Here is a 22834-nt window from a genome sequence, read left to right as displayed (position 1 = left end):
CTCAAATTTTGCTCTCTTTGAGTTTCTGTAAGGCAGATATTGGCTTTAGATAGCCCAATGACTGATCTTTCATTTGGAATCTAAAATTGCCTTGAGTTTTCTGGTGACATTGTGAATTCATTCTCAGATTTTGAACTTACTTTTGTTCATATTTTTGTAGGTTTATTGCTTCACCTCTAGCAAAAACAATTGGCATTAAAGAGGAAGTTAGAAAGAAGATTACACCAAATACTGTTTTAGAGAATTTTTTCAAACATTCCACAAGGAAACCATCTCAAGTAAGTACAGATTCTTCGTTTTTGGATTTTAAAATCTCCTTTCTTAATGTTTCAATCATCTGTGGTTTACCCTATCTGTGCAAAAAATCTGTTTCAGTTGAGCAGCAAATGACTTGAATCATTTGATTTTTTTTTCTTTATTGATAAGTTATGCAGCATTCTGAGCATAATATAAAATGACAAATATTATAATATAAAACTATAAACATTGCTAATGTTGAATGCTAACCATCAATGCCATAATTTGGGTGTACATGTCAAAATTTAATTTTTGATGGTAGCATATATACAAATATACTAATGAAAAAAGATCATTGTTTAAGGCAGAGTTGCCCATATCTGACACTTTTGATAATTGTGACACCATCAATATACACTACACGCACTATGAAAGTGTCTATTGGGTGGCTTTCCTGAGCAGGACACTTTACTTTATCCAAGGCCTCGAAATACTCAGAAATATACTGTGCCCACTCCCCAGAGATAGAACAGTTAGGAGAGTCACAAATCTCTTCTCAATATGAGATGTACTTGATGAAATGTTATGGTGCGCTGCATGTTTACGCCACAGAAAATGGCTTTAACCTAAAAGTTATATTTAAAAATAATAGTGTCTAAGCAAGTCTAGTTATACCCCCATATTTAAATGAGAGATGAAATAAAAACTTCTCCAAAAGTGGCGCACCCTCTATGATGAATACAGACATCTCTCACCAGTAATTTAAAAGTCAAAAGTATGTGCTAACACAATTTTAGGATAGATAGATTTTTAAGGTCCTGAACTTGTCTGCTGAATTCACTTGCTTTTCCTATGAGCCTTTCTATCACTGGTCTGGTGGGCTCCCTGCACAAAGAAGCCACGTTGAGGTCTGACTACATAGCACCAGGCATCATGTTCAGAATTGTTCACAGCTAGCCAGCACTGTCTCTAACTTGTTCTGCCCTCAACTTCTGTATGTGCCTTTTTTTCTAAAATGAGGACAGTCTGACAAACCATCTCCACGTGTTCTTCATTTCCTTGTGCTCTAAAAGACTGCAGTCATTCATCTAAATACTGTTGTTACCACTGGTGATAATAATGCCTAAGCATCATTTCATGTTTTTCAGACAGGAAATTATTTAGCTGTGTTTATGAAAAGTTAGGACTCTTTCAGAGAGTCCTTATTATCCTTCTCTGTTTCTCTCTGAGAATAACTAACCTTGGTAATACCTTGCATAAAACATGAAAAACAGTGGTAGCTATCAGTTACTTGCTGTGCTTGCTGTACAGCTTTTTAGGATATTTTAAAAAATCGGCTCTTATCAAGTTTCTCTGCTATGGAGAGAAATTAGCCATGTGACAGTTAAAGAAAAACTAAGAAAAACTGAAAGAGATTTAGAGATTAGGTCATCTTTCTTCTTTATGATCGAGATGAGGAAACTAAGGTCAACAGAGGAAATGACCTGTCCTAGGTCATGCAGCTAATCAGTGGCTAAATCCCCAGCTGGACCCTGGCCCATGGCTCCCTGTCAAGTGCTGTTTCTGCTATGCCCAAATGATGTCTTTATCTGTGAATAGAATGTTAAAAATATATTTCAGAGTCTGGAGCTGTGTGTGTAAGTATTTGTTCTAACTCAATTGACAGTACACCATGGCTTAGTGTAGATATAATTTGGACATTTGCATCAAGTAAAAGAAATGTTATATATCAACTTCAAGTGTTAGAAAGCTTCCTCTACTAAACCATGAAGATGAAGGGACATAATTAAAACACCTAATTTATATTGCTCATAGATTACAAAATCAAGGCAGTATTTGTATAACAGATCAAGATGACAAGTTGGCCAGTAAAATGCCCATAGAATAAAAGTACTAGAACTTAGGAAGATAGAAGAATATAGTAGAGGAATGCAAAGCACCTGCCTTAATAGTGATTTCAGATGTGGAAACAAAATAATATCACAATACCTCCACACATTAACTTGGCCAGTGTCATACAGGTAGCATTTTTGCTTAATTTATAGCTGAAGTAAGACAAGTTGCTGGGAGGACTAAAAAAAATTTTTGTGCTGATTCAAGGGATGGGTGGGTATTCCGAACCTGTAATCTCAAGGCACTGCAGTGGTAATACAGGTATCTAACACCTGACTTTATTAAAAGAAACTGCGGACACAAATCTGAGGATGCTTCTTCAGCTGCAATAGACTGTACCAATAAAAACAAAAACATTTCAGTATATACAGTATCAATTCTGGACTGGTTAGCACAGAAGGGTATAACATGGTATTGATGAGGTCCAAAATGCTGTACACATGAACCTCCATTGGGAGTTGTTTTGTTTTTTTCATTTAAAAAAATTTTTTAGCTGTGCCATGCGGCACGTGGGATCTTAGTTCCCTGAACAGGGATCAAACCCACACCCCCTGCATTGGAAGCGTGGAGTCCCTGGACTGCCAGGGAAGCCTCTCTATTGAGAGTTTTGATCTGCGATTTCGCACACTTCTTTTGTGACTGTGTATGTGCAGCTATGTGTCCACTGTTTTTATATGTGCGTGTCTCGCTCTGTGTGTATCTCAATGACAACTTCAAGATGTACTGAGAGAGAACCATGATAGCATAAAAATATCTCTGGCCAGCAGATCAATTTTCCTGCTGTTGGTAAAATGAAGGAACAGCAGAACTTATTAACTAGCCCATTTCCTCAGCAAAATCATGTTGAGAACTGCTGCAGAACAAATGAGTGTGTAGTTCTGTAAGATGTCTAAAGAAAATGTGGTGCCATAAGGCTGACATAAAGCAGGTATTGTGGTCCACGGGGCATTCCAGTTTGCTAGCTTGTCTCAACCACAGATTCAAACATTTTTAGGGCAAACAGCTCTCTAGTCCAGTTTATTTTATGGGTGAGAGTCAAAGAATTCGAGTGGCTCCTCCACAGTCCCAGAGGGTTGGTTTTTGCATCAAGTAGCCAGGCCTCATAGCCCCATTTGGTGCTCTTCCTTCAGGCCACACTACTTCTCCCTGAGGTTCTGCTTGAGAGCCTTTCCCTTCTACAGACACACACACTATCGTGTCAGGCTAAAAACATGGATTGTGAGAAAAGACTGTGTGTGGAGGTGAGCAAATTAACCACTCTGAGCCTCAGTTTCCCCTTCTGTGAGCTGAGCATGTTAACAGCACATACCTCACAGCGCTCTCAATTCAGAGTTTGAATTGAGTACTTAGAATAGTGCCCAGCACACAGTCAAGGTCAGCTGTTGTTATTTGTAGTCTGTGCCTATCATATAGACTTCTCCAGGAGCGTTCTCAAATATGTCTTCCCAACTTAAATTATCCCAAGAGAATGTCATTTGTTTCCTATTTATGCTTGTTTGTATTTCCATAACATCTTACACAATTTTCTGTACATAGTAGGTGTTCAATAAAATGTTTGTTTCATGTATCATTAACAAAATACTACTAAAGACTTTTGTTTGCAAGATGATTTCTATCCCAATAAAATTGTAGGTCTATGAGGCCAGTATTGCCAAGACTTTCAACCAGATTCATATGTGCTCCAAATCAGAAAAAAAAAAAAAAAGCTTCAGATCATGTTTGATCACTGTCTTCTAGAAGCATTTATTCAGCAGATATCTGTAGAAATGATGGGATAATAAAATTGGATTGTTCTCAGATCTGGGAAAATTCCAGTGTGAGGACAGGGACTTTGCTCATTGCTGAACACCGTCTCTACCTCTGCTCACTCCTGGCACTTCATTCTTTACACCTGCAAGAGGGAGACTTCAAAATGCAAACATTCTGTAACCTACAGATAAATTCCAGGCAAGGCCCTCCTTGCTGTGGCCTTAGCCACATCTTTCCTCCTCACCTCTCTGTATGTTTCCACCCTGCAAGGCCTCTATCTGTCCCTCAAGTGCCCCCAACTCCCCCATGTTCTCATCTCCAGACAACCTTACATGCTGCCAGGACACTCCTTCTTCATCCTCTCCTTCTTGGGGCATTTTTCAGGGTTCAGCATAAGTGTAACTTCCAGGAACTGCCTATGTAAAGTTAGGTCCCATGGTACCCTTATCCTCCCCTATCTCAGCACTCATGATATTTTATTAGAATCCTTTGTTGCATTTTCTGACTTCCTCGCCAGACAGACTTTACCCTGTGAAGGGGAGGCCCATACTGGTCTTTTTCATTTAGATCTCCAATAGAAAGCAGAATGCCTGCAGGAAGTAGACACCAATAAATCGTTGCCAATTCAGTCTTGTCAAAAACACAAAAACAAACCAAAACAACAACAACAAAAAACAGCAGGTGAACCCTTGGCCTACAAAATAATAGGTATTAGAGAGGATAATTTACAAGGAAACAGAGTATAATGTGGGCTATATCTTGGTTTTGTTTTGTTTTGCTTTCTTTCTCTAGATTAAGTAATAGGCTAGCAGTTCAGTAGGTATGTAGTTGCAATTAGTCCTTTGCCTGTCTTCAGCACGAGAGCTTCTTTAGGAATTTTATCTACTGTTGTCCTGTGCGCCTGAACAATTATATAAACTATACACAATAACATAGCAGAAGCTCCACGACTGATCACAGACAGCTGGGTGTTCAGCCAACTGGCCCATGGTCAGGCTTTGTTTGACCTTCACCAATCTTGGTCCATGATTGGTTTAAATTTACTTTAAACTTAAACATTTAAATTTAAACATTAAAATTTAAAGTAAATTCAACATTAAAAAAAAAAAACCTAGCGATTTCACATCAGATTTCTGGGACTGCACTTTCACTCTGGGAGCCATCAGTCAGAGCTGGGTCGCCACTGTCCCTTTGGGATGGGCCATGTGCTTTCCTGTTGGCTGCATCCATATGGCTCCTGCTTATTTCCTCAAAACTGAGGCTGAGGGACAATTTTATTTTTCTCCTACTAAAGTTAGGAGTAAGCTGAAATATTTCTTGTACTCAACATAGGAAAATGAAAGATCAAGAAGACTGATGTCTCAAAAAATATTACAGAGCTTATTTCCTTGTGGAAGTGGAAAGTACTGTAGGTTTAACATATAAAGCATGTCTGTGTTGAAAGAATAAAACTTAAAATCCCACCATGAAGCAGACCTGGTCCTCTCAATCATTTTGGGTTCCTGTTTGGCCCTGGGGGAACTTCAAATCTGTGACCTTTGAGCTAATCCATCATCCATATTGTTTTCAATTTTAAATCATAACCTACAACTTCTGCCTTCCAGAGGAGAAGCAATCGTCATTATTATAGTCAGCAATCCTTAATCCTTTTTTACAATTGGAATTATTTCAGATTAGTTTGAAATAGGCTGTACATCTGATTAAATGTGAAAGTTTTGGATCTGGTAGAAAGATTGTGTGAAATAACAGAAAAGACAGGAGCCTAAGTTCTTGTTTTCACTTTGCTACTGGTTTTAGGTCTTGGACAAGTTGTTAAAACCCTTGGAGTTCCATTTTTTTCATAAGAAAAAATGAAGAGATTGGGTTTGATTGACATCTTAAACTACACTACTCTACCTGGAACCTAGGAGGCCCTAAATAAAATTGGCTGAATGAGTGAGCCACATATTAACTTGAATATATGGGTTGCTACCAACTTACAGAGAATTGGTCTTTCTTAACAACTCAGAGTTCTGGGAACTAACATTCTCTCTGTTTTGAGGTGTGTGTGTGTGTGTGATTCCATGAGCAAAAGAGGTAAATGCACTGGCTCAAGGTCTAATGCAGAACTCTCTCCTCTCCAGTGCACAAGCACTTGTAACCCAATCTCACTGTCTCTTGACTGCCTGCCACCCTGACTCTACTCTTAAGCACTCATTCATTTGTTTCATCCCCTTTCAGACTGATATTTATGGACTGGCAAAAAAGTGTAACTTGACAGAGCGCCAGGTTGAAAGATGGTTTAGGAGTCGGCGGAATCAAGATAGGCCTTGCAGGATGAAGAAATTCCAAGAAGCTTGGTAAGGACAGTTAAAGCTTTTGAAATGGTACAGTTTTATATGGAGCAGAATAGTCATCTCAGAAGGAATCCTTAGGATGCAGCAGCAGAAGGGTTTGAACCCTCTCTGTCACTTACCAATCAGGAGTTTGATGCTAGTCACTCATCCACCCCTTGTGCTTCACTTTCCTTCTCTATGAAACAAGGTAAGCTATGAACTCTCTTAGTTGAACAGGAGATGTTATGTACTTATCTTTAAAGTCCAGAAAAATCATAAAAATGTCTTAACCTGGTGTTTATCTTTTCTAGGGTATCAGTTGGCCCTAGCTCATCTGACTATCGCCTGTTTCTAATCACATTACTCTATCACATTATAAGAGCAGAGAATGTCTGAGAGGGTGCTGTCCTCCTCTCTCAACACTGATGGAGAGGACTTCTTTCTGTCTCACTTGGCTCTTACTCCACCCCTGCCTGTGGACTGGGCAGCCAGTTCCTCTGGGTTTCTGCCTGGTTTAGTAGGGGGTCAGGATGAGCTGGGCAACACATAGGGTTTTTGCAGAGCTGACTGCTTCAAATACGTTCTGAGTGCAGTGAGACTGTACCACACTTATTTTTGGCTTCATTACAACTCTGTTTTTTTTTCTCTTTGCAGAGTATTATAGTATCGATACTTTAGGTTACTCCCTTGGTGGCAAAAACTGACACCTGTGCCAAAAAGAGGGTCTAGGTCATTGCTCTTACTTTGTTCCTCTTCCTTACATCCAGACAATGCCTGTTAGTTGGGAATTTTTTTTTTTTTTTTTTTTTGCAGTACGCGGGCCTCTCACTGCTGTGGCCTCTCCCACTGCAGAGCACAGGCTCCGGACGCGCAGGCTCAGCGGCCATGGCTCACGGGCCTAGACGCTCCGCGGCATGTGGGATCTTCCCGGACCAGGGCACGAACCCGTGTCCCCTGCATCGGCAGGCGGACTCTCAACCACTGCGCCACCAGGGAAGCCCAGTTGGGAAATTTTGATGCCACATTCTACATGCCAATAGCATTCCTTCTTTTTGCCTGTTTCTTAAGGTCCTCACATTGCCTAGTGACTTTCACCAGATGTTTTTGTTTTGATGGTAAAATGGATAGGGAGATGGCATAAGACTCTCAAATAAAGAAACCAAGCCTGTGGAAGGCTAAACTTTAATGACTTTTTAAACTACCTATGCATTGCCGGGTACAGTCATCCTGCTGTGAAACTGGTGATGTTTAGAGGCACAGACCAAGTCTTCATGGTGTCTCGAGACTTTTTTCCTCATCAGCAGGCTTCCATTGCCTTTCCCTCAGTGGCTAGAGGTATATGACCTGGTTTGTTTTCCAACTGCTTCTCTCTGAGTTTTAGCTCTTGAGAGATTGGTTAATATTGTGTTTCTGCTATGTCTGCTTGGCCCAAGTGAATCTCTCTGGACCGTCACTACAAAACACTACAAACTGGAGCTGTTTTCACATTACATCTTCCTGTTTTTCTGCTATCATTCATTTATTCTTTCTTTCTTTCTATCAAATGATTCTTATCTTAAATAAAGTCCCCAGGCAGGGACTAACTCTCAGCCTCTGAGCTGAATCATACTGCAGTGAAATTCCGGGAATTTCTTATACATTATAGTGCCTTCCAGTTTATAAATAATCTTGGATTGATCCTCCTAGCAACAGTGTGAGGCAGTCAGGGAAAGTGGGGCCCTGTTTGAGAAATGAGAAACTGCACATCATGTAGTTTAAGGAACTTGCTCAAGGTCGCCGGGCTGTTGGATGCCTGTTGCCCTTAGGCCTTCTGACTCCTTTTCTGATACTCTTTCTGCTCACTGTACTGCCCCTGCCACCTAATGCTGACCTCTCAGAAGCAGGGAACCCTATATGTCAAGTAACTGTGTGAGAAGGACCCAACATTTGGAATCTAGCGGTCAGTGAGTCTGCTAGAAGTCAGCCACAGAGTTTAGGCTAGAGAAGGGAATTTCAAGTTGCTATTATCAATCAGTCAGGCAATGCAGAGGGTTGTGTGGACCATCTTCTTGGTATGTGGCACTATCCTAGATCATATGGACTCGTAGATATTAAGAGGGAAGTAAAAGTGGAAGGTATGGTCACTGGCCTAAAGCAGCTAATCAGGGAGATGAGACTATCACTTATGAAACCATAACATCTGTTGTTGTTCCATTCCCAATGGTACATGGGCCTGTATACCTGTGGTCTACAGTCATGTTCAGATGTGATCTGGGCATTCAGAGGAGGTGGCGTCAGCAGAGTTGGATACATTAGACAAAGGCTTTCTAGAGGTCAGGCATAAGCTGGACCTTGAGGGGAGGGATGGGTCAGATTTCCATAAGAAAAGAAAGCATGGGGGCTTCCCTGGTGGCGCAGTGGTTGTGGGTCTGCCTGCCAGTGCAGGGGACACGGGTTCGAGCCTTCGTCCGGGAGGATCCCACATGCCGCAGAGCAGCTGGGCCCGTGCGCCACAGCTACTGAGCCTGCGCTCTGGAGTCCGTGAGCCACAACTACTGAGCCCATGCACCACAGCTACTGAAGCCTGCGCACCTGGGGCCCGTGCTCCACAACAGGGGAAGCCACCGCAATGAGGAGCCTGCGCACCGCAACGAGGAGTAGCCCCTGCTTGCCGCAGCTAGGGAGAGCCCGCATGCAGCAATGAAGACCCAACGCAGCAAAAATAAATAAAATAAAATAAGTTAATTAAAAAAAAAAAGAAAGCATGATTTGAGGGCAGCATGTTTTAAGTAAAGCAAAGGCAGGAAGCAGTACAATGTATTCAGGAGACAGGAGTGAACCCACAATTTTATAATTTAACTTTTACATTATTCTTTAGCAATGTCACAAATATCAGGGAATTGTTAAAAGTTATTATGGATCAAATAAATAGACTAAAGCAAAGTACCAAGCTCTTTAATTGTATAGGGACTGCACTTTATTCCCTAGCTATGGGATGTGCTACAGGAATCATAGCAAGAGATACCTAGCCCAAGGCATTTTGGAAATCTCAGGAAACTTATTCTCCAACACAGAACTCTTACAAATTACTCTCCAACAGGCAGACACTTCTCCATATCAGGATGGATTAGTCTCTGAACATCTTAAGTTCAATGTATTGTTTCCATGGTTACTTTATTTAAGGATGACCCCTAAGCCCTGTTTCACAGAATTCAGGATTTTAATCCATAGCGACTCCTTTATTTTCAAATCAAATTCCATATTAGCAGATCACTTTTCTTTTTAAAATAAGCATTTCCATTTAGCAATGAAAAGTTTAATAAAAACAGAGTAATTTCCAAGTATCTGTTGTATATAGGCAGTGGCGCCCCCCGGTGGTGGAGAGAGGCGCTCTCCTCCCGCTGGGTGGACTGCCGCTTGCCCAGCTGGCCCTCGGGCAGGTCCACTGCCTGCTTCGTCCAGTTCCCCCACCGTTGAGCCCCATGTCCGTCCTGTCAGCGTCTCTCATGTCCCCCGAGTTCACTCCATCCAGATCCTCCCTGATCTCACCTGGCAGTCTCGTCTTTCAACATCACCATGTGAGTCTAACCAATCAATTTCTGGGCTTTATTCCAAGAGTTTTTTTTTTTTTTTTTCCCCTTACAATTATGTTTGTGTCAGCCATTCCTGGGGAAAAAAAAAGGACATTTTACTGCCTTAGGTTCATTTGAAGCAAGGAAGATAGCATTGACAAGAACATCATCATTCAGCTCATGGTTAGTGAAGTGCAGCAGCTCCCAAGCTTTTTGATTTCAGGACCCCTTTGTTCTCTTAAAAACTATTACAGAAAGAAGTTATACAGATTGCCAACAAACACATGAAAGGATGCTCAACGTCACTAATCATTAGAGAAATGCAAATCAAAACTACAATGAGGTTATCACCTCACACCAGTCAGAATGGCCATCATCACAAAATCTACAAACAATAAATGCTGGAGAGGGTATGGAGAAAAGGGAACCCTCTTGCACTGTTGCTGGGAATGTAAATTGATACAGCCACTATGGAGAACAGGATGGAGTTTCCTTAAAAAACTAAAAAAAGAACTACCATACGACCCAGCAATCCCACTACTGGGCATATACCCTGAGAAAACCATAATTCAAAAAGAGTCATGTACCACAATGTTCATTGCAGCTCTATTTATAATAGCCAGGACATGGAAGCAACCTAAGTGTCCATCGACAGATGAATGGGTAAAGAAGATGTGACACATATATACAATGGAATATTACTCAGCCATGAAAAGAAATGAAATTGAGTTATTTGTAGTGAGGTGGAAGGACTTAGAGCCTGTCATACAGAGTGAAGTAAGTCAGAAAGAGAAAAACAAATACCGTATGCTAACACATATATATGGAATCTAAAAAAAAAAAATTGTTTCTGCAGAACCTAGGGGCAGGACAGGAATAAAGATGCAGATGTAGAGAATGAACTTGAGGATACGGGGAGGGGGAAGGGTAAGTTGGGACAGAATGAGAGAGTGGCATGGACATATATACACTACCAAGTGTAAAATAGATAGCTAGTGGGAAGCAGCCGCATAGCACAGGGAGATCAGCTCGGTGCTTTGTGACCACCTAGAGGTGTGGGATAAGGAGGATGGGAGGGAGGGAGACGCAAGAGGGATGAGATATGGGGATATAAGTATATGTATAGCTGATTCACTTTGTTATACAGCAGAAACTAACACACCATTGTAAAGCAATTATACTCCAATAAAGATGTTAAAAAAAAAATACAGGATGCCCAGGTGAAGTTGAATTTCAGATAAATAACAATTTTTTTAGTATAGGCAGGTGCCAGTATTCATTGTTTATCTGAAAAATTAAAATTTAACTGTGCACTCTGTATTTTAACATTTTAACTGGCACCTCTAGTCTTCACCATCAACTAGGAAAATATCTTGGGGATTTTGGTGAACTTCACTGATCCCTGAAATAAACAAGGTTAATGACAGAAAAAAAAAAAAAACTATTACAGACCCCAAAGAGCATCTGCTTGTGTGTGTTATACCTACTGATATTTACTGTACTAGAAATTAGAACTGAAACATTTATAAAGCATTAGACTACACAAGCACATATGTCATCAGCTCTCAGAGGAATAATAACATCACAGGACATGTAGCCCCTGGGAAGAACCACTTCACACTTGAGAAGGAATAAGAGTGAAAAAGGCAAATAACATTTCAGTATTATTATGAAAGTATTTTGATGTCAGGGATCCCTGACTTTGAGAACCCCTAGCATAGCGTAACAGACCTGATAGGACTGGTCCAGGAGGATGTGAAACTTGGATTTTACTCTTGCATCTGGTTGTTACTGTACAGCCTTGAGGGTGAGTTATGTGATCTCTCTCAACCTCAGCATCATTTAGTATTCATCTTATCTACCTTTTAGTGTTGTTGTGAGAACCAAGCAACAATACATAAAAGGGACTAATTATAGTACCTACTTAAGCTTGTTTTGAGGAAGAAAATGTGACATCACACAAGTGTGCTTAGCATAGTGCCTGGCACAGTGTCAAGAGGTCAATACATGTTTGAGAAACAAATAATATGAGATATGCCACCTAGACTTATGGCTTCCTTTGGGACTGGCAGGTCTCATCATCACTTTTTTGTGCTTCTCGTTTGGCCAGAATAATCAAGGACCAAGGAAATGCTCTCTACATCTAAGCGTGGGGCTTTGCTGGACCAACAGTAAATAAAACAAGTGGGATCAAGTCTCAACTGGCTCATTTTTATGGTTCAACTTTCTGAGTAATTGAACCCTACTTTTTTCCCTGATCAAAACAAGCCATAAAGAAAAACTGTCATGTAGCTTAGAGACAGTGACAGTGTTCAGTAAACACCACTGGATTCAGGGTCCAAAGACCTATATTTCCGCGTCGACTGTGTCATTGCTCAGCTGGGTGAGCTGGGGGACGGCCTAGCCTTTATGAGCCCGGCTTCCCATCTGCCAAGTGGGGATAGGCCGATATTCCTCTTTCTTTTTTATCTCACAGGTGTGTTGAGGAGAGCACTATAGGCATTACACAAATGTAAGGAACAAATGTTATTTTTAATATTGTTGCTTCAGCAATCATTAGATAAAACAGCACTAATTTTTTAAAACCTTTTCATTTTGCCAAGTAGTAAACATATACAAAAGTAGAAAGACTAGTTAAATGAGCTGTGTATGCTATGATTTCATCACCAACTTTAATAATTATCAGGGCCATCCTGTGTCATTTCTGCCTTCGTCTACTTCTCTCCCCTACCACAGATTGTTTTTTTTGTATGTGGATAATAATTTTCTTTCAGTTTTATTGTGATATATTTGACATACAGCACTGTATAAATTTAAGATGTACAATGTAATAACTTATGAGTGTTGTGAAATGATTACCACAGTAAGTTTAGTTAACATCCATCATCTCATATAGATACACAAAGGAAAAAGAAAAAAAATTTTCCTTGTGATGAGAACTTTTAGGAGCTACTTTCTTAGCAATCTCAAATATACCATACAGCAGTGTTAATAGTCATCATGTTATACATTACATTTCCAGTACTAATTTATAACAAGAAGTTTGTAACTTTTGATCACTTTCATCCAATTATTATTGAAGATCACTTTTGAAGCAAATATCAGATATCGAATGATTTCATTTGTAAGTATTTTAGTATGTATCTCTAAATGATAAGAACTATTTTAGATATTATCATACCTTAAAAATTTATTTAATAACAACAAATATTCAATCAGTGTTCAGATTTCCTTGATTGTCTTAATTTTCTTTGCAGTTTATTTGGATCAGGATCTAAATAAGACCTGTGCATTACAGCTGGTCTTTTAAGTCCCTTAATCTACTGTATAGGTCTTTCTCCATACATGAGAAAAAAATATTCTTTCATAATCTGCTTTTCAGAGACATGACTAAAGTCTAGCGACATAGAAACCTTTTCACTGGGAATTAAATTGGGATGAAATGAGTACCTAGATAATACGAAGTCAAACCATCGTTTATCATGTGTCAGGAACTAGGCTAGGCATATTAATAATAACAATAGCTATGACTTATTGTTGCTTACTTTATACCAGCCACTATGATCAATATTTTTCATAAGTTATCTTCGATTCTTTTTACATTTTGAGGTAAGTCTTGTTATTCCCATTTTATTGATGAAGAAATTAAGGCTCCATGAGTTAAGTTACTTATCTGAACTTATAGCCATCCAACAAGTGGCAGAATCAGGATATCAACTTAGATTTTTCTGACTCCAGATGTGCATTCTTTCCAAACGGTTATAGCAAGTGTTTTTCTCCTCAGTTGTCAGTCACCTTAACAAGACTTTTCTTTCTTTTGGCAGCTGGCGATTTACATTTTACTTAATGATTACCATTGCTGGAATTGCATTTCTTTATGATGTAAGTTGTCTTTCTGATATCTTTGATTGGAATTTGTCTTTAATTTTTAAAATTCCTGCCTGTGAATTCCTTGGGATATAATACTTTCAATAAGGTAACTAGCTTTTAAACCTCCACTCACTCTAATGCCTAGAGAAATGCAACTCCTTAGTCTGTCTTTCAAAGCTTGTGAAGCTTTGCATTTGTAATGTTAGTTTTTAAACCTAATATCTCCCTATTTCCACTCATGTAACCCGCACACCAACTAAACTGGACCACTGACAATCCACTGAATATACCTGGTACATCCCCACTTTAGGATCTTAGCACATATTATCCCCTTTGCCAGAAATGTCTTGCCCTTCCCCCTCTATCTCTACCCATCAAATTCCATCTAGTCCCATATCAAAGGCCACTTGTTTATGAAGACTTTCATTTCTTGCCCATTAGAAATCAAATCTCTCCTTACCATATTCTCTTTGCATTGTCTGTTTAAATAATTATTAAACAATTACCTCATTAAGTGATATATAAACTTAATAGTAAATTGTTAAACAGAAAAAAATATAGCTAGCTTTTAGAGATGTCTCTAAAGATTCTCTCAAGATTTCTCTTAAGATATTTTATTGCTACGGATATTTCAAGATATTTTTATTGCTACAGAAGCAGTAATCTAATTGGTTCAGAAATAATTTCATTAGAAGAGGCACTTGTTTGAAATAAGTAATTTCCTTTGTGACACAGGACTATTATTGGTTCCAGATTCACTAGAAGTCGTGCATGTCACAGGGGTGTTGTATAGGAACAAGTAGAAACACCTGTGGAGGGAGAGCGGTGCAGCTGGAGCAGCAGGAATGTGATAAAAGTGCATCTTACTGTGCACGTTTCCTCCCTATAGGTGACATAAGGAAGGGCTTATGTCTCTGCTGAAATCAGCCTTTGACAAAGTTTCTCTTGGTTCCTTGTTTTTCCAGAAACCTTGGGTATATGACCTTTGGGAGGTTTGGAATGGCTATCCTAGACAGGTAAGTCACACTGATGTAGTCCCTTCCCTCCTCAGCAGCTTGTCCCCTGATTTAGGTCTGAGTCCCTTCCTGCTCTCCGTCCACTTCAGTGAAGTCCTGGAGCTTACTTATGCTTGTTCCTTATTTACCCTTCACTTGTCTCATTCCTTTTCTTTGTGGTTAATGTAATTATGTATTTGAGTTTAAATTTACCATCTTAGTATTTATTTTCTACTTGCACCACCTGATACATTTCATTTATTGTACTCTTTTCTTACTTTTTTATGGGACAGTGAAGTTTTAAAAAAATTATTACTCTGTTTCTTCCCTTGTATTAGCTTTTCAGTTATGCATGTTTTTATTCTTTTAGTAATTATCCTAGAGATTACCATATGCATCCTTCAATTATCAGAGTCTAATGTAAATCAGTGCTCTTACCTCTTTCCAGTCACTGAAAGATCATCAGACTACTCCTATCCCCTCCTTCAAATATTTAAAACCCTACAAGTCACTACAATAATTGATTTGTAAATCAGTCAAATTGCCCTTTCCTTGCTGTTCCTTGGCATCTTGCATTTCCATGCTTCCATCTGGGATTATTATCCTTCTGGCCATAGAAGCCCCTTTGGTTTGCTTGTCTGGAAATGTTATCATTTTACTCTATTTTTTTAAAGGATATTTTTGCTGGGCATAGAATTCTAGGCTAGTAGTTATTTTCCTTAAGCACTTTAAAGAAGTCATTCCACTGTCTTCTGGATCCCCTCAGTTTCTTTAAGAATTCAGTTGTCCGTTTTATTTTTGCTTCTTCAAATGGTGTCCTTTTTCTCTGATTTTAATATTTTGTATTTGTCTTTTAGCAATTTTAATATGATATGTATAAATGTGGTCTTCTGTGAATTTATCCTGCTTATTGTCCATAGTACTTCTTTAATCTGTGGCTTGATGTCTTAAGTCTATTTTGGAAAATTCTTAGCCATTGCTTCTGTTCTTTTCTCTCTCCTCTCTTTCTGGAATTCCAATTACAAGTGTGCTAATACATTAGACTTTTATGCTAGGTCCCGAAGCTCTCTTATGCTTTCCCTAATATTTTCCATCCTCTTGCCTTACTGCTTCAGTCTATAGGGACACAGTTCTCCACAAACCTCTTGCATTTCTGCATGTCATATGAAGTGATACACGGACTGACTTTTATTCTGTACTGTCTTTTCAAGGATGTTTGTATGGCAAGCAACCTTGGAAGATAGAGATAATGTCTCCTCTGGAGCAATTGATATGCATGTCACTGCCCATTATAAAGATTTAAGTTCCCTAGCTCAGTGTTCCTCTCTGGTAGCAAAACCCACTGCATGTGCAGATGTCACCTGACCCTCTTTGTTTAGCTATGGGAATTGGGATGGGAGAACTGGCCCAAATACTGATATTCTGGCAACTGTATTAGTGTGAATAATAAGCTATTCTTTATCTCTGACCCAGGAGTCTCATATCTTCTATCAGCATTCATGAAACTATGGCAAGCTAACTTGCAAGTAGGGTAAAATCTCAGACCCTTCACAGTTCTGGATATTTTCTGCTTTCATGTCCTCCAGTTCACTAGTGCTTTTTTCAGCAGTGTCTAATCTGCTCTTAAACACATCTTTTGAGTTCTCAATTTTAGTTATGGTATTTTTCATTTCTCAAATTTTCACTTAATTATTTTTTTATGGATTCCAGTTCTCTACTGAAAATTCCCACTAATTTTTAAAAATAACTTTAAATACCTGGTTAGTTTTTAAAATTATTTTAAAGTCAGAGTCTGATAAATCCAATATTTTGCTCACCTATGGGTCTATTTTCTTTCTTATTCCTGTCTCCTTATGCTTGATAACATTTGATTGAATGATAGACATTGCATGTGAAAAATAATGCTTAGAAATGGTATTATCTACCTCCTGAGAGGACTTACTTTCACTTCTGTTAAGCAGAGTAGAGACAGATCACCTTAAATTTTATCTATGATTGAACTGGTTTAATATAGACTCCAGTCTTTGTGAGGGCAGATGTATTTACAACATACCCATATTCCTAGGGTATTCCCTTACAGTGGTTTTAAATAAAAGATTATAGTATTTACCAGGACTCCTTTTCCCTGGCTGGCCCTGAATACCAGTTTGCTTCCTAGCACTATGAGATTGCCAAAAGTCCTACTTAACTACTGCTTCTTAGTCTCTGGGCTCTATACTGCTTATAAATTAGCAAATGCAGACTTTATGCTATACATAGGTATGGTTCTCTTTGAAACTATCCTGCTTAGGGTCTGTAGTACTTCTTGAATTAAGGATGCACTTGAAATAAAGGATTCCATTTAATGCATTTTTCTTCTCTTTGAAATCTTGGCTCCACAGGTTCTGGATGCTTTGGTTGTTCTCCAGTGCCTTCAGATATTTTTTTTTCTTTATCCATACTTTATCCATATTTTTAAGTAGTTCTCACTAGGAGAGTTAGTCTCATACAGGCTTGTTTGTCATAGAAGAAAGAAGAAACTCTTATTCTTTCTTGGCCTTATCAAGGATGATGAGTTGACCAGAAAATTATTCCATTTAATGTGTTAGCTTTACTCTTCACTTCTCAGGTGTGTCAGTTATATGCTGGTGTATAATAAATCATCACCAAAGCTTAGTGCCTTAAAACAACAACCATTTATTTGCTTATGATATGGATTAGCAATTTTGGCTAGGCTCAGCCAAGCAGTTCTGCTCCATGTGATGTTAGCTGAGTTCATTCATGTGTTTTCAGTTAGTTGACAGGCTGGCTAGGGCATATCACATGTCCCTGGTGCCCTCATTTGTATTTTTGTCAGTGGACACCTTGATGCTCTACTTTGTGACCTCCAGCAGGATAGCTCAGGTTTCTTACATGGTGCTTATGAGGTCTCTGATTGCATCATAGCTGCTATGTCCCCTTGACCAAAGGCCAAGATTCAAAGGCCTCCTGGTGATGTTAGAGGAGACTGTACCAGGGCATGAATATGAGAAGGTGAGATTCATTGAGGGCATTAATGTTACAACCCATCATACCAAGTAATATAATGTCTCAGCTTAGCTAAAATAAGCATACTGCCCCTCCTATTTTAAAGAAAATTCTAGCCATGGAAATTTCATTGTTTTTTTCAGGAGACATTTTTAGAGTACTTAAATAATTGTATATATTTTATTACTGTCCCATTTGAGAATGGGCCAATTTGGATCACCATCTTGTCACTACAGAAGAGGTTAGGACATCAGATTTGAGTAGTATTCAAGAAATATAAAACAAGGTATTTTGTGGGACAAGCAAAACAGCTTTTCCATTGTTCTTAAGTAAAGATTTTTAAATTATTTTTCTAATTTAACTCTCACTCAACTAAAAGAATGCTTTTACACCTGTTGTAGTTTTATTAAATTTTAAACAAAACATTTAACTTGACTTTGGAATTCTTGTCTCCCTTTTCAGAAACAAAATGCCTCAAAATGTTGTCTCTGATTTCTTCTCAGAAGTTGAAATGTAAAACATTATTATTTGGGAGAATTCTGTGGAATATAAATAGGTATAAACAATAGTTTTAATCCTTAAAATGAGTTGTTTATATGGTGACATTAAAGTAGTGAATACTCTTGTTTTCTCAGCCCTTGCTGCCATCTCAGTACTGGTACTACATTTTGGAGATGAGTTTTTATTGGTCTCTCTTATTTAGCCTTGGCTCTGATATCAAGAGGAAGGTAAGTGTCTTATTTACAAAACTACTTTATCCATTTTTTTCAAAAGTTTTTATCCCCCTGCCCCAAATCCTAATCTTTAAATCATATTTTTATATATGTTCAGTTCCAGTTCATAACTTTTTTGCTTTTATAACACAAAGAATAGTGCAAATATGCTCATACTTTGGTGCCTTGGTAAGTATTTGTAGTGAAACATTATAGAAACGTTAACTTTGAAGCTCTACACTTGTTCAATAAGAAAAGAACTCCTCTTTATGATGTCTGTTTCTTTCTTTTAGTTTGGGAATTTAGTATTCTTCAGTGCAAAGAAGAAAAGTGCTGGTAGTTTTAATTCTACAGCCACGTCCTTTACAGACCACTTTATATAATTCTTTTGATGTATTCAGTGACTTTGAAAACATTTTTTCCTTAATTCATCCAAGATCCTTGTTAGAAAACATTGCTTCAAGTACTATTAGCTTTGCTTTATTTGCAGGGAAACTGAGTCACAGGCATGCTAAATGCATCCTCTGAGGTTACAAAGTGTGGTATTTTAGGAACTGTTTGGTTGTTACTGATTCCTATTTGCTGGTACAGAAAATCATATTACACTCTCAATGCAGTCACAGATTTCCTCATATACGTTAGCAGTACAGATCAAATGACAAATACTCTTGGCATGTACTTTATATGCTACGCTCTATATAAAAGATTGGTTTGTAGCAAAATTTGAAAATTAAGTTGAATTCAGTATTAAGGAAATAAAACCAAGTTGGCTTGACTAAATGATGTTTGAGTGAGCGATGGTGTACAATCTATCACTAAGGGGCCCAGTCAGCTGCTCAACTGGAGATCTGAAAAGAAACTTACAGAATAAACCATAAGAACATACTGTGAAAAAATCTGATTGAAATGATTTCCTTTTTCAGAAAACTTAATAATAGCTATAGTTTAACTGTTATTAACTTAATTTAGGCTAAGAACATATCAAAATTTAATTGATTGGGTCATCTTCTGAAGGGATAGAATTGAAAATAATCATTATTTAGAAGGTCTTCGTACATATACTCAGGTAGGTTGATCCTGTAATGATCCTATCTTTTTCCCACTTTTGATCCTTTTATTTTTTTCAGTAGTTGCTTTCTCTTTATTATTTACGGGTGCATTGGACACCTTTTCAAAAATTAAATGTAGATATATGTCATATATTTGTAAATACACATCTTCAGAGACATAAAATTATTAGGAGTCGGGTAAAGCACAGGCTCTGGAGTCAAATTGCCGAAGTTTGGATCCCTGACTTCACTCATTAACATCTTGAGCTAGTTGGCTACATTTGCTAAACTAGATCTGTCTCCTCATATATAGAGTAGAGCTAAAAATAGTTCTTACCTCCTCCAGTTGTTGTGAGGATTAAACAAGTTAATTCATACAAAGCACTTTCTGGTGTATAGTAAGTACTCAATAAATTAGGCTGTTATTATTATCATGTTTATTCTTTTACTTTGGCTACAAGGAAACTGAAGTCTTTAAGTTTTTTTAAACGTTTTAATCAGGATATTCACAGACCATACAATTAATCTATTTAAAGTGCATAATGCAATGGTTTTGAGTATATTTGTAGAATTCTGCAGTCATCACCACAGTCAATTCTATTTCCATCACCTCAAATAGAAATCCTGTACCCTTTAGCAGTCACTCTCCATTTCTTCTAACCTCCACAGCCCCAGGCAACCACTATCTACTTTCTGCCTCTATGCATTTGCCTCTTTTGGATATTTCATATAAATGGAATCATACAATATATGTTTTTTTGTATCTGGCTCCTTTCACTTAGCATAATGATTCATTCATGTTGTAGCATGCATCAATAATTCATTCCTTTTTATTAATGAATAATATTCCGTTATATGGATATACTACATTTTGTTTATGCATTTATCAATTGATGGATATTTGAGTTGTTTCTACCTTTTTGGCTATTATGAATAATGCTACTATGAACACTGATGCGTAAATTTTTGCACGAACATATATTTTTATTTCTCTCATGTATATACCTAGGGGTGGAATTGCTAGACTACATAGTAGTCCTATGTATAACCTTTGGGGGAATTGTTAGACTCTAACAAAGCAGCCATGCCATTTTACATTCCTACCAGCAATGTATAAGGGTTCCAGCTTCTCCACATCCTAGCCAACACTTGTTATTGTTTGTCTTTTTTATTATAGCTGTCCTGGGGGGTGTGAAGTATTTTGCTACTGTAGTTATTCCACTTTCATTTGTTCCTTATTTCATATGCAGTAACTCTTATTTTAATAGTTGTGTAGTTTTATTATATTTGTCTTGGAATTAGGCAGGGAATTAACAATAAATGTAAATGTACACAGGAATATGCTTGGGTGTGTATGTATGTCTTTGTGTGTGTGTGTGTGTGTGTGTGTGTGTGTACATATATCCAGTGTAGAACAGTGGGAAGAACAGCAGATATTAGGACTTAGATGACAACTATTCAATGCTATCTCAAAGTTAAACGACTTAATCAATGAGGATAACACTTGTTATATCTCCCTCACAAGGATTGTGCTTAAGAATAAACGTGAAAGCATTTTACAAAGTTCAAAATATGCAGATGTCAGTTGTTAGTTTTAAAATTATTATTATTATTATCTCTTCCAGTGATTGAGAAATAACTGCATTTGCTTAATGGTTTCCATTTCCCCTCATTATATAGGATTTTCTAGCTCATGTCATCCACCACCTGGCTGCTGTTAGTTTGATGAGCTTCTCTTGGTGTGCTAATTATATTCGCAGTGGGACCCTCGTGATGATTTTACACGATGCGGCCGACATTTGGCTGGAGGTAAACGTTTGCCATTAAAAAACTAATAACAATACCATGTCCTGGGTTTAATGTGACTCCTCACAGGAAGAATTGTCTGTGAGTGATTTAGCAGAGCTCTCTGTCCTGAAAACACCCAAAGTCTGCAGATGTCTCTAGGTCCCCAGATCTTTCAAGCTCAAAGAAAGGAAAGCTTTCAGTTTTTAGTTTCTAACTTTTTTTCTCCATGGTACTCGAGAGAGAGGTTAATTTGTGGGATTCCACTTATGCAAGTTGCATGCAGATATTAGCTTAGGAAGTAAGCTGAGGTATCTGAAGAAGGAATGAACTCTAAGCTTTTAAATGGAAAACTTGGACTATGACATTGTAGATTTTTAAAGTTAGTCGGCACCGTATATTCACTTAAGCAAAGCTAAATACGCACTGAATGCTTGCACCTCCCTGCGTGGACCCTCCTCCAGCTTTAAGGAATGAGAGCCGATGTTTATTTAAATGACATTTATTTTCTAAGGAAGGAATGTTTCAGAGCAGGGGACATTAAAACAAGAGTCTTCCTAATCCCAAACCACACAAAATATAAGGAACGATGCAAAATTAGGATTGTTCTCTCTACATGTTTCTGATGTGCTTTGGTTCCTGTTTACCCTGAGGCAGTGGGTCCTGCTGTACTTAGAGCCACATTGTTCATAATTTAAATATACTCATTTATAGTGAAGCCAGGGAAAATGATGCTAACCCATTTGCATTCAGGATTGCCTCTTCAAGGGCTAATAATTGAATGTAAGTTGATATGGAAGAAATTAAATTTAATTTAATAAGATCTTGTTCTTCTAGATCAGGGTTCAGCAAACTTTTTGGTAAAGAGCCAGGTAGTAAATCTAGCTTTGTGGACCTCATAGGATCTCTTGTCACATATTTTTCTCTTTTGTTGTTTTTTCTTTTCTCTTATACCCCTTTAAAAATGTGAAAACCATTCTTACCCTTCTTAACTCAAGGGCTGACCAGCTTTAGCCCATAGGCTGAACTGTAATTTGCCAAACCCTGTTCTAGATATAACCAGAAGTCATTTGAAGCCATTTCAAAGCAACTGGCTGTTGTTAAAATATTAGCTGTGTACAGAATTGTATTTCTTGTACGTAATCGTAATTAGACATGTAAATACCATTCTAATGGTCAAGATTATTATATGTGCTTCAGGGCAACACGTGGCTTAGCAGAAGAAGGATTGTGCCAGTTTTTCCGTATGTTGCTCTCTGAATGTAGCCATCTCTGCTTTAATTACCTCCTTCTCCGATCATATCTCAGAAACCCTGCCTGAAAATTAAGACCAAATTGTCCATGAGTTAAAAATTTTATGCTACTCTATTCTTCTAACCCTCTAGTTCAATTGCCTTTGGTGTGTGTCCACCGTAAAAACAGCTTCATTGTGTTACTAAAAGGGAGCGTTAGGTGTTGGGACTGGGAATAAGCACCGTGTTATCCCTGTCTACCCTGCCATTGACATGACATAGCTCCCTAGGTGACCTGGACAAATCACTTAATGCTTTGTTTCTATCCTCAGCTGTAGCATGAGAAGTCATATCTACCTCTTAGGGTATATTGTGCAGTTTAGCTCACTATCGTTTGAAAATGTTCTGAGGTCCTTAGGTAAAAAACAGAAGAAAAATG

The 22834-nt window shown here is 38.1% G+C and overlaps 1 protein-coding gene across 6 annotated transcripts in view; it reads left to right on the top strand.

Moving 5' to 3' along the window:
* The window catches only part of CERS3 (ceramide synthase 3), a 121215-nt gene that overhangs the window by 37719 nt on the left and 60662 nt on the right, over positions 1-22834 (top strand). For all 6 annotated transcript variants that reach the window (XM_089906894.1, XM_089906895.1, XM_022598904.3 and 3 more), the window contains 6 exons: positions 161-278; positions 6100-6218; positions 13570-13627; positions 14581-14631; positions 18252-18344; positions 21059-21187. In XM_089906894.1, the coding sequence (XP_089763020.1) occupies positions 161-278; positions 6100-6218; positions 13570-13627; positions 14581-14631; positions 18252-18344; positions 21059-21187 (568 nt within the window). The remainder of the gene's footprint in view (positions 1-160; positions 279-6099; positions 6219-13569; positions 13628-14580; positions 14632-18251; positions 18345-21058; positions 21188-22834) is intronic.

The sequence above is a fragment of the Delphinapterus leucas genome, chromosome 2, assembly GCF_059928025.1.
Source record: "Delphinapterus leucas isolate spDelLeu-1000000601 "Yukka" chromosome 2, BTC_Dleu_Yukka2, whole genome shotgun sequence".
Lineage (NCBI taxonomy): Eukaryota > Metazoa > Chordata > Mammalia > Artiodactyla > Monodontidae > Delphinapterus > Delphinapterus leucas.
Note: the sequence above shows the minus strand (reverse complement) of the source record. Positions and strands in the feature narration are given on the sequence as shown.